The sequence below is a fragment of the Dermacentor silvarum genome, chromosome 8 (genome assembly GCF_013339745.2).
Source record: "Dermacentor silvarum isolate Dsil-2018 chromosome 8, BIME_Dsil_1.4, whole genome shotgun sequence".
Lineage (NCBI taxonomy): Eukaryota > Metazoa > Arthropoda > Arachnida > Ixodida > Ixodidae > Dermacentor > Dermacentor silvarum.
Genome location: NC_051161.1, coordinates 136,801,787 through 136,814,128, shown reverse-complemented (window position 1 = coordinate 136,814,128; position 12,342 = coordinate 136,801,787). Strand labels below are relative to the sequence as shown.

General features: G+C 47.9%; 1 protein-coding gene across 1 annotated transcript; it reads right to left on the bottom strand.

Moving 5' to 3' along the window:
- Positions 1-2,735: 2,735 nt before the first annotated feature.
- LOC119462445 (uncharacterized) lies at positions 2,736-3,795 on the bottom strand. The gene is given in 2 exon segments (XM_049672986.1): positions 2,736-2,906; positions 2,908-3,795. Coding segments are annotated over 2 exon segments (1,059 nt in total).
- Between the last annotated feature and the right edge of the window lie 8,547 nt (positions 3,796-12,342).

Below are 12,342 nucleotides of genomic sequence, written 5' to 3'. Positions count from 1 at the left end.
CGAGCGACACTGTCAATTTAAGCAGTATTCCGCAAATTTAGTTTGGAGCTACAGTAAAACCTCGTTAATTCGGACTCGTCCTCTAGTCCCGACCGGCGTATGCATTATTCAATGCAATCAAACTCTCCTTAATTCGGCCTTATTTGGCCACACATCGGTTAATTCGGACTACTTTCAGAGCTCGGTGAGCAGGAGCGCCACAAATGTGTGACGCAAAAGAGCAAGAACGGCACGAGCGTCCAACCGAAACGAAGTGGCGGTTGGACGCTTCGTACGTGAATGACAGCAACGCCGGAACGCTTTGAGCCTATTTGCGCCTTTAAAGCCTGTATTCTTGCGTTTACCGCCGCGCATAACACCGCGTTGGCCGCGGGCTTTCGTAACTCCGTAGTCGTCATCCACGATCGCGTCGATAGCGGCCGCGGTTTTCTCCGCAGCGGTTGCGGCAAACAGTAGTTTCGTTTTTACTCGTTACGCGCGTCGGCTGCGTGCCTAAAAAACTGCGTAGTCGCCATCGATGATCACATAGATAGCGACCGCGGTTTCGACTGCAGTTGTTGCAGCGAATGGTAGTTAATTCGTTCAGACTCTGAGCGTACGTCGGGCGCGTGCCTTCAGCACCGCAATGTCGCCGTTCATAATCCGTTCCGGTTTTTTCCGCAGCGGTTGCGGCAAACAGTTGTTTCACAGGCTACATCGCGATTATGTTTTCGCCAGCTCACTGGCGAAAACGTAATGGCGATGTGTGCGCGCGAAAGTACACAGCGTGTCTACATGCTTGGTCTATATGTTTTGCATACGTGCAGGGCTGGTTATAGTGTGGTACCACTTATAGTGCAAATATTCGCGACACCGGCGACTTACGTTATAAGCGGTCTACACTGTAGATGGCGCTACCATACTGCCAAAGGCTCCGGATCGCGTTGATTGTGTACCTGCCCAAAGTGCCAACAAGGCAGCGCCCTTGCGGTTCCCGATTTCAATACATGCATACCTGCCAACCTCAAGACTTTCAAATTCGTAAACTCGCGACCGAGGGGGGGGCACGGGAATTCTGCCGAGGTATACGACTTCAAACCCACGTGGAAGTACTGATAGTCTACTACTGACGAGGCTTCGAGCATGCCATCCCACTTCGCAACGCTACGGCTACGAAGCACCGGAGTGCCAAAGTTGCACTGTGCCCGATACAGAAGCACGTCGCACTAAAAAAAAAAAAAAAAAAAAACACAAGGCCCACCAAACAGGTCATACTCGCGAGAAAAAGCCTAGCGAAGGTGACAGGAGAGACGACAAGCCACAGCCTCCAATACAGAAACTGTGCCTGCCGCATCTACCTGCAATTGCTGTCGTCTCTGGGGGCGGCACTTACGTACAGGTGGGTCTCTATGTTGAGAGTAACGACAACCAGTAACTTCCGGCCGTCGTCAGGTCGTCCAACGACCCGATGACGAAGGCAACGTCACAGAGTGAAAAATGTCCTTACTCTGCAGACAATAAAGGTTACGGCGCACACCCCGATCTCTATGCGCCCCTATGTAAGTGGCGCCCCCGCCCACCAGCAACGGTGCGACTTTATTAGGAATTAAAAACAAAAATTTCGAGAATATAACCACTTTTCCGTAAAAATTGAGCCGACATTCATAATATCGTAAGACGGGTACAAATTCGTACACTTTACGGAAAATTCGGAAGAGTTGGCAAGTATATACATAGGCGCTATGAAAGCTTTTCCTCTAGAATTTATATCAACTACATGGTGCTCGCCGCCCTTGTTGTAAAGTGACTTACTTTCTTTGCTGGGCACAGCATCGCCAAATAGAGTTTGATCTTTGACAGTTTAGATTCTGCGCTTCCACGTCATGAGCATGTGACAATATAACGACTGGATTGCTAAAAACACACGAGCCAGCCTGAGACGAGCCAATCCTGAAAATCCAATATGGCAGCACTCGTCAGTTGCTCGCATTCGTGGTGGTGCCAGCGGCCGCTACCTCAATTTAAGGTGCATGCTGGTGACTTCTTGCTTCTGCGATGCTTTCTTGCATAGTTATATTATAGGGCGTATAGAATTTTAGCGACAGTACGTAAAAACAAACAAACAAACAAAATTTGAGGTCGCGTCGCAGGTATGCACTTCAAGGAGTTTTAGGGACCCTTGAATCTGTTTTTGCAAATTCTATGGTTTTCTAGAGGATTTCAAGGTGTACGAATCCTGTTCAAACTATACTCGCGGACAACTTTCTGAGGCAATGAAGGGAAAGCTACGGGCGCGTGACTGCTGCATGTGTGTTAGCATGCCAAGTAGTCCGGCAGCATTTGACAGCGCTCTTGGTCGCTTGGAACAGATGCGGAATCAACATAGCTTCCACGTGCGACGGTTTCGTGTTTGCTCAGACGCGGAAGGGAAAAGCCGCAAAGTAAGCAAGCATATACACTCAGTGGTGTGTTCTGTCTTATGTAATTGTTGCTAATAAGGTGTTTATGTTTTTTCTTCGACAGCCTACACTAACGTGGATTTAAACGCGAGGCTCTTTTCAGAATCGCTCTCACTTGTACGCACTTTGCCTCCATAGCTTTCCCTTCATTGCCACAGAAAGTTGTCTGCGAGTATAGGCCAGGATCTCGGCAAGATGAGCCCTATGCGAATTCTACTCTCTCTTCTAGCCTTACCCTTGCACAGAACTCGGCGATCTAGCATTGCAAAGATTTCACAACTTGGCAATCTGGAAAAGCTAACATAGAGGTACTATTCTTACCATGGGCACAGAGAGGCGTGACGATGGATTTCCTTCGAGGACATAGGAGCCACGATTGAGAAGGTAGTCCTTGAAACCTTGGGGTGGTTTGGGGTGTACAACCAGCATGGCCTGACGCCGCTTCTCCACTTGCTTGCGGATGTCTAGATACATCTGGAAGCCATTGGTGACTGGTTGACTCACTTCCTCTATGAGGGTTGGAGGCTCTAAAGGAGAAGCTACGCCTGCCTGCTGCTGCTGCTGCTCCTGCTGCCGTTGCTGTGTTGGCAGCTGCTGTTGCTGCTGCTCTTGCTGCCGCTGCTGTAGTGGCTGCTGCTGCTGCTGCTGTGATGGCTGCTGCTGCTGCTGTGGTTGACTGCTGTTGCTGCTGCTGCTGCTGTGGTGACTGTTGCTGCTGCTGCTGCGGTGACTGCTGCTGCTGTTGAGGCTGCTGCTGATCTTCCCGAGCTCTCAGCTTGCGCTTCCGAGGGTGTACCTCAGGTGCATCCTCCACTTCTTCCTCATGGGTCAAGGCAGCCCTGTGGCTACTTCGTGTGACCCTCTGACAGCGTTCTTCTTCTCGCCGTCGCTCCTTCTCTTCCACAGCCTGCTCACTGGGAGATCCTTCACTCAAGGATTCCGCAGCATTCACTACATAAGGCAAGGCAGGCTTGCTTGAGGAAACCTTGCGCTCTTTGGAGTTGGCACCACCAGCTGGTTCAGTACCTTCAAGATTACCTGTGCCACTTGAAGGCAACACTATCTTGAGTGGTGGCACCTTGGGAGAATGTCCATTTCCATAAGAGTCCTGGGTGGTAGGGTCACCATCCATCTCTTGCTCACTGGGGCCACTTTCCGTGTCTGAACTTGAATTGTTACCACGTTTACGAGGGCATGCAGCGTCGCTGTCCGACGCCCTTGCCTTATCACCACGTGAAGAGCGCCCTTTGCCTGTGGTGGAGGGTGCCATTAGTGCTGTCATTGCTGCTGCGTCGACGTTTCCGGAGTGGCTCTTCTGAAAGAGCATCTTCACCATGCGTGTCAGAAGTTGAGCCATTTAGGGTAGAAGGTTCGGCCATTGAAGCCAAACTCTGTTCGCTGCTAGTCAGAGGACTGCTGGAAGACACTACGTCGGCTGCTGTTGAGGTAATAGTTGTGGTGGAAGGTTCTTCTTTTTACCATTATAGGTATACCCATCTGCTCGAGCTTCCATGCTGGAAAAACAGGAAAGGTGTCTGGACGTGACTGAGGAATCGTACACTGGGACAGTGTGGTTCGGGAGCAACTCCTTATCATCACTTGTCTTAACAGACTGGAAACGCAAGGTCAAGCGGGCCGAGCCAGGACTGTTCACCACTGCAAGAAAAACAGCATTGAAACTAGTTGAGTAAAAGTCTAATGCCACATACAACTATGATTACTACCTCTTAGAGAGAGAAAGCAGCAGCAAGCACATATTATACTGTGCTGTGAGGGGGTTACTAAAATAAACAAACACTATTGTAACAGTATTATTTACACACACAGCTTCTCCACAACAGTGATCATTATCTGACCACTGTGCATCATAACATACGATGGAGCCCTATGAATTAACAAATGCATTAAAAGTTCGGAGACACACAGGCTATACATTAGTTCCTTTTCATTTTTAACTTAAAACCAGTCAATACTCAACGTAAAATTCAATCACACTGCTGCACAGTGGACATTATCTTGAGTGTTTTTCTATTAAAAAGAAGAGAAAGGAAACAGCAAAGAAACGTGTTAAACTTTTCTGGAGGCTGTGGAGATTGAACCAAGGAGCTAATGCCCAGGAAGTACATCTATCATATATCTGGGACAATGCATTTACACAAGAAAAATTCTGATGGTTGCTCACATGACACAAGCTTGGTGGGGAGTATAAGTGCAGGTCAGTTCGAGGACAAGGAGAGGGTTCCCTAGTGAATGTTTAGCTGCCAGTTAGCACTAGTGTTTCTCGTTTGCTCTCCGTCCTGTCTTTCGTGCTATTTTATCCTTGACAAAGCGTTGTGGAGTTTTCTGAGCTTCTCTAATTGTCGCCTATATAGCCTGGACCTTTTGTTATGGTTGCAAGCTAAACTAGCCTCTCCCAAGGCGATGTAACATTGCTCTTCCGCCTTGGTTCGGTGTGGCACTCACAAACACTTATTTTTACCGTCTCGCAATGGCCGATACGAACTACTTTTAACCGAAGTGGAGAAATGCATTCGAAGTTCAAATAGGCTACTTCAGAAATACTCTGCCGCAAAAAGTACTTCAATGCGTTCGGCAGAAGCGGAGTTATTGGCAATCAAACACGCCCTTCACAGTGCTTCCGGTCCTTCTTCAATGCCTTGCACACCGAAGGCTACGGCAAAGTGGGGCATGCCCACGCTCTGCCCACTGAATGTCACCGTGGCACGCAGTTCAAATTTGATCTTGGATGTTAAAGTACACGTGAATACTTCCGATTTTGACGCCTACAGTGCGCCAAACGTGAGCCAAAATGCGGTTGTCCTCAGCGAGCCACAGTGCGCTTAGCCAGTGCACCCTACAGCAGCTGCATGCAACTGTAGTGCGTATGCGCAGCGTTTGCTTCGTGCACGACAGGGCTCGAGTGCGTGCTCGCGCTCATATGCTCCAGTCTGACTGTGCTACGTGGTGTGGACAGGCTTTGTGCTTCACCAACTTGATCGACGGATAGTAGCCACATCCAACTTTCGCATTTTGAAGCGCTATCAATAGTCTGCCAAGGTGTCTAACCAGGAGCGGCTATCAGTGTCGGTGAGCGTTGGCAAGTGTGTTTGGTCTGACCTTAACTTTTGCATGGTTTGAGGCTAGTTGAGCTATTAGTTAAAACCTAGTCGACGGCTATGACACCAGTAAGCAGGTTGGCCTAAGTTTAATTCCTACACAGGCGGCTGCGCTGCGCATACGAAATTATCGAAATTCAAAAGCACATTTTTGCTTACTTCAGCTTGTTTATTAAAGTTTGTCAATAAGATATACACAGTAACAGTAGGAAGAAGCGCACTGATCCTAACATCCTTCTTGATTGATGTCAGCTATTGGCCAATAGCAGCTGCGTGTGGGAATCTGACACATTAGGAAATAAAGCGTCTAGAAAAGTGTGGAGCAGGCTTCTGTTGAAAAGAGAGCATTTGAGAGAAAGGTGACTTCACGCTCTGCCTGCGAGATCCCCGCGCCACACACAACTGCAAAAATTGTCTGAGATGTTCACAGCAGCGAATGCAATACACGAACTATGTTTTTTCACCAAGCCGAATAGTGGTTCAGAACCCCTTAAAGGCCTGAAGAAACTATCAAACACCTGTTGTACACTTGCCCTCAATACAATGTCCAAGGCATCTCTCTGCAGACTGCACTAAGCCGACTGGGCTCTAGAACATTTTCTGAAAAAAAAAAAAAAAAAAAAAAAATTCTTGGAACCTGGCCACAACTGTTTGCTTGTGCAGAAAGGTATTTGGGCGCGACTGCAGTTTAAAGAACACTGGCTTGAGTGACCAATTGTAGTCGTGCTGTGCGTACCTTGTTTGTGCGCTATGCCCCCACTCTCCCTTTTTCCTTACCCCATTTCTCTTTCGATTACCTCGACTGTAGAGGAGCAAACCAGAGGCTCGTCTGGTTGACCTCCCTATCTTTCTTCTCTTTACTTTCTCTCTCCATGATGGTCAGTCACACTTTCCTTATAAGTGAGTGCTTGTCTTAAGAGAGACTTAAAAATAGCTGCCTTGTCTACAAATGCTTTTCACTGCACTCCCACAGACGCCACCATATTTGATCACGTAGTGATGCATCCACTGCTTACCTCTACCAGCCTTTGCTGCCGTTGTTTAAATTGGCAGTGCACGACATCGCTGTGGCACAGCAAGTCGCTGCTTCAGCGGTTATCACTAGAGGCCGGATCTTTAGGCATTAAAAAAGCGCGTTTTAGGCGTCAAAAATAGGCAGGCAAAGCAACGTTTTAGGCCTCCAACGTCGTAAATATAGGCACAATAAATTTTTACATAAATGCAAATAATTTCAAACGAAGACGTGTGCGACCTGTGCGACCTGTATCTACGACAGGAAAACAAGAAATGTTATTGTTTATGATGGCACAAAGGCACCAACAGTTGAACATATCCATGCAATTGTCCCATAAAACTGCTGGACTAATGACGATCATTTGCCGTAATTCAACAAGCACACTGCTCATATTCATGTTCAATGGCCACTGTACTCGAGCGTTGCACAAAGTGAAACAAGCATGAAAAAGAATACTTGAAAGCTGGGAATACTGATTAAAAAAAGCGCTACTTAATGTCTGCCTGACACATTTAAATTAAGACACCAAAACAGACAAATAATAAATGCAAGAGAGACTACAATTTATTAAGAAATTAACATGTTCTCACATGAGGACTGTTAGTTACAACTCTGGCAATTTTCTCATGTACAATGACATTATCGGAATTATACAGGCAAAACGCCCCAACACTGCCAAATACACTTCCGCCCATTTGAAGTGCACATGTTTGAAGAAATCTGTTTCGAGAGCACGCGAAACGTAGTCTAAGAATCACTGTGAAGATTGTGGAAACAATAGTAAATTACCACAATCTCCAGATTTTTGGATTCAAAATTGTTCCTCTTGTCACTGAGAATGATCTTGTACGCTGAGAAGGAACGCTCGATCGCAGTGAACAGCTTAACAAGTAAATTACAAACAAAACAAAAGCCGCGTGCACATCACATTTTTCTTTCTTCTTTTGCTCTTTACTCTCCTTTCCCCTGACGGCTCTCCGCTGTTTCGCATTCGCTAACCGCAGCGCGTCCCATTTCACTGCTGCTAGCAGTTCTTTCCGAAAGTTGGTTGAACTAGATGACTAGGTTGAACCCCATAGAGTTCCGAACAGTCACTGTTGCCCGGTAACACGAATAACGGTCTCTAACTGCACACGAAAGCGAAACTTGAGGCTACATAGTGTTCATATAGGCGCCGATATTGAAAATAGGCATTTATAGGCATTTAGGCACAAATGCCAAAATAGGCATTTATAGGCACTATAAAAACACTATAAACCCTTCTTAACCTCTAATTCATGCTCATATATCAAAGTGGGGCGATAGGAGCGCAAGGAACAAAAAGGCATTGCCTAAATCCGTCTCTAGTTATCACTAACAATGATTGGAGACACGAAGATTTCGCGAAAGCTTCAGAGCACATGTAATGTCACATATCACTCTTCGTACCCGCTTTACGCCTTGTCCAATTGGTGCAAGCACCGCCGACAGCACGTATAGTAGAAGGCAGGTATTCCAAGATATTGGTGTATACTTTCCGCCCCTGAACCAAATCAGCATCACTGTCCTTTGCTTTTCATATTTTTTTTCCTTATTTGACGATCGTTTTGAAGCATAAGCTTTTTTTTTTTTTTGCTTATTGACAGTATTTTCTTGTTATATTGCCACGGGAAACGGTATAATGAAAATATTTTACAACTATATACAGCGAGCTGTAGCACTGCCAAGATGGCGGAAAGACAATCGTCGTCTTCTTCCCCCCAATGGTCAACGTCGTCTTTGTCCCATTGCGCGCAGTCTCGTAACATTTACCTCCGCCGGAAAAGCGTCGACCCGGCACCTAAATGCAAGGTATAGCTTGAGGCATGCCACGCACGACGTCTGAGGAAGGAGAAGACGTGGTAGGATTGAGCGGGGCTATTTCGTAAGTGACATCTGTCAATTGTCACAGGACGCGATAAGGGCCAGAGTATCTAAAAGAAGTTTTTCAGAAAGGCCAACGCGTTGAGACGGGGCCCAGACAAGGACAAGATCACCCGCACTGAAGCGAAGCGGGCGTCTCGGTGGTGCGCCGTACAACAACTTCTGCCATGACTGCGACGCAGAGAGGCGAAGACGGGCAATGTGACGTGGCTTTTCTGCTGTAGAAATGGCGTCGCGTGTGTATTCAGTAGGCAGTGGGGCAGGGGTCGAAATAAGTGAGTCAAAAGGGAGCGTTGGTTCTCGTTCGTATTCAAGATAGAAGGGAGAGTAGCCGGCAGTGTCATGGTGGAGGAGCTATAGCAAAGGTGACAAAAGGCAGCGCAGTGTCCCCAGTCATGGTGATCAGAAGAAATACAAGAGAGCATATTAGTGATAGTGCGATTCAGACGTTCAGTAAGACCGTTCGTTTGGGGGTACAGTGGAATCTCGATGATATGAATCTCACGGGGTCACGAAAAATATTCGTATTAGCCGAAATTCGTATCATCGAAACGCAATTAAAACTAGCCAAATTAAGAGGAATGCGGGGATCAGATCGCGACAATCACGAGAAATTCAATTTTTGAAAACCACGCGTTTCGTATCTGCAACGCCTAATCTACGCTGTATCAAAATGGTTTGGCTGAAAACGCACTAAAAGTGCCCGAAAAAGATTAATTCGTCAGTGCGCAGGGTGAGAAAACGGCTTTAATCGTGCAAATCACCGCAGTTCACAGAGACATACTCATATTTCCTGCCACCGAGCGCCGCCATCTTGGTATCGTTCGAAGCTCAAAGTTTCGCCGTTCCGCTTCTCAATTCATCTGTTGCCGCCATCTTGTAACAAACGCACAACACAAAAGAACGCGCGGTCTGCAATAGGTAGTCACACGGTCCCTCCTATGAAAGCGGGCCTCCTGTTGGCTGCCGTGCTGAAGGCGTCTCTCCATTGGTTGCTGCTGCGACAGGGGCAAGATGGCAACCGCAGTTGTCTGCTTCGTAAACCACGCTGGCGTCTTTACTTGACACGCAGAATTCGGATTACTGAGAGCTCCCAGGGTAGTGATGGATCGTCCTCATTGGATCAAGAAGAAATTTTGGACGAAGCACGCTTCGGAATCGGAAGCACAAGCCTCCTATGGCTAGAAAAATACGGCAATTAGCGAGAGAAGCGGAGGAGCACCCGACTGAACGTGCCGCGCTATCTTGCACCACGTGACTCCGGCAGTGAAACCGACAATCGCCCTGTGCTATCGGCACCGATAACGCAGTCGACGGAAGACGCGCGCGCCAACGAAGGCTCCCGTGCCTCAGCGTACGGCCGCGCGAATCAGCCGAGATCGTATCTCGGTAGACATAGCTCCCCTCGACTAGGGAAAAGGCGCAAACACAAAGAATGCGGCCCGAAGCACAGCAGCCACTCCTCCGTCTGGCCAATGGCACGTGGAAAAGGAGGAAAAGCACAAAAAAAACAAAAGTGCCACCGCTTCAAACTCTTCGCACCCATTCGCGGCCTTCGAGCTGTCCGGCGCCGCGTCCGCGCCTCCGCACCAAAGAGAAAAGGGAGAAAACGCGTGACTGCGCTGTTCTCTTTCGCGGCCGTCGGTGGGGCGGCTTTATTCGTATCAACCGACGCCAGGTGAAAATCGATTGTAACAACCGTTGTCTAGCAGGTTGCAAAGTAATGGGGCTTGGCCGGACCACAGAAAATTTGTATCATCCGGAAATTCGTATTAGCCGTGATCGTTCATCGAGATTCCACTGTAGTACGCAGTCGTTTGTGTTTGGTGGCACAAAAACTTCGTTCTTGTGCCACCAGGCATGACTTACTTTGTCCGCCTCAGTCATGGTGGCATCAACGCGGCGGCAAAGGGCGATAACGTCAAAGATATACGACACGTATGACTCCGTGGAGATTGGGCGCGACAGGAGAGATCTTTCGAAGCGGCGCTCTGGGGCCAATTGGTTTGCCAAATAGGTCACGAAGCTTCTGCTTACTAAATCCCAGCTGGTCGCTCCGTTTCGTGAGTGTCAAACCAGACGCGCACTGTCCCACTGAGGTAGAAACTGACATTAGCGAGTGTCACTGTCGGGTCCCACCGATTGTTCGTTGAGACGCGCTCGCAATCCCAATCCAGTCATCAACGTCGACGTTGTCATTGTCGTGAAAAGAGCCTGGGTCACGGGGTGGATCAAATTACTGGCTGGGTGCCGGTGTTGCGGTTGATGCAATATCCCCCGCCTGTTGATGGGGGAACTTGCCAGGACACGTCCGCTGCGGAGTTCCGTCTGAGCAGTACCCAGCACGTCTACCAAAATGCCACGGGAAACGGTATAAATGAAATATATTTACAAACTATACACAGCGAGCTGTAACACTGCCAAATGGCAGAAAGACAATCTTTCACAATCGTCTTCTTCACCCCAATGGTCAATGGTCGTCTTGTCCCATTGCGCGCAGTCTCGTAACAATTTTTATCTTATTGGTTGTTATTTTTATGGATGCACTCCATAGTATGAACAGCAGGGTTTTGAAAAAAATTATGCAGGGGGGGGGGGGGGGGGGGCAGACATCTTGCGACCATGACGAATTGGAGAGGCACCCACCAATTTTTTTTCGCTCTTGCTTTTTCTATACAACTACGTATTAGACCATTTGAAATGGTACATTCCACAACTTTGCATTTTGTACGCACAACAATGAAATGCGAGCAACGCCTCCCGCAACGACAAACATTGCCAGGATAGAGTCAGTAGCGCACCCAGGATCTCTGCCAGGGGGGGGGGGGTTGACAGTTTGCCAATACTATCTAAACAGCACTAATTTCAATTTCTTCACGGGAATTGTCAAAAATGCACTTTCTGCGAGTGTGCAGATGATTGCGCGTCTTACATCTTAGTTGCAGTACTCAATGTGCAAGGAAAAAAAGGGGTTAAACAAAAGGGGGAGTTAGGTCGGCCTCGGGGGGGGGGGGGGTTACAACCCCCAAACCCCCCTCCCTGTCGGTGCGCCCTGAATAGATTATAGCTCAGCGGGTTTATGGGCCAGCGGAGACGGCAGTGAAGTACCGCACAAAAGGAAGAGGTTTAGCTCAGCGATCCCTCGCTCCGTTGAGCCGAGCACTTTCCTGCGCCACCCTGTGCCACCTCGCTCACCAAGCGCTTGCTTCAGATTCTTAATCGCGGTCATCCATTTCAATTGTCGCTAAACGGCCTCGTTGCTGAAACCTCTCACAGTATACAGAGGTCTTTTCAGTGGTGAACACGGTACACCTCCGCGACTTGTTCGCCTGCAGGTGAGCCAGCGCCGCGTTTGACTACGACGCAGACGACGTATTTAGATAAGATATTTATGAGCATAACCAACTGCTGTACTATTCTGCTGAGCTGTCTGGCCACCATATTGTTCCTGAAACTTTGCCTTGATTTAAATAAATATCATAAAACTGTTCCACTACAGCAAAACGATGGTTTCAGGTAGATAGTAGTTGATATTTATTCCACGGTTGGGCACAATGAAAGGACTAATAACATAACTGGACAGAAGCTGCACTGAAGCAGAGTTAGCAACACGTCATTCAGCATGGCCATGAGTGGCACATCTTTATTCAATGCTTCTCCATGTCCTCACCACACATTGCGAGCTAATCCGCTTTTAATACAAAAATCCATGAGAATGACACAGCGTCAGCCCACCAGAAAGCAGACTTACTCAAGTTGTGTGTATAGCACATTGATCAGATTAACATTTAGCCCAATTATGTATGGTGACCATAGGTCTGTACAAAGAATTCGAGCAAATAGATCTGTTACCTGGAAGTGTTCTCAGCAC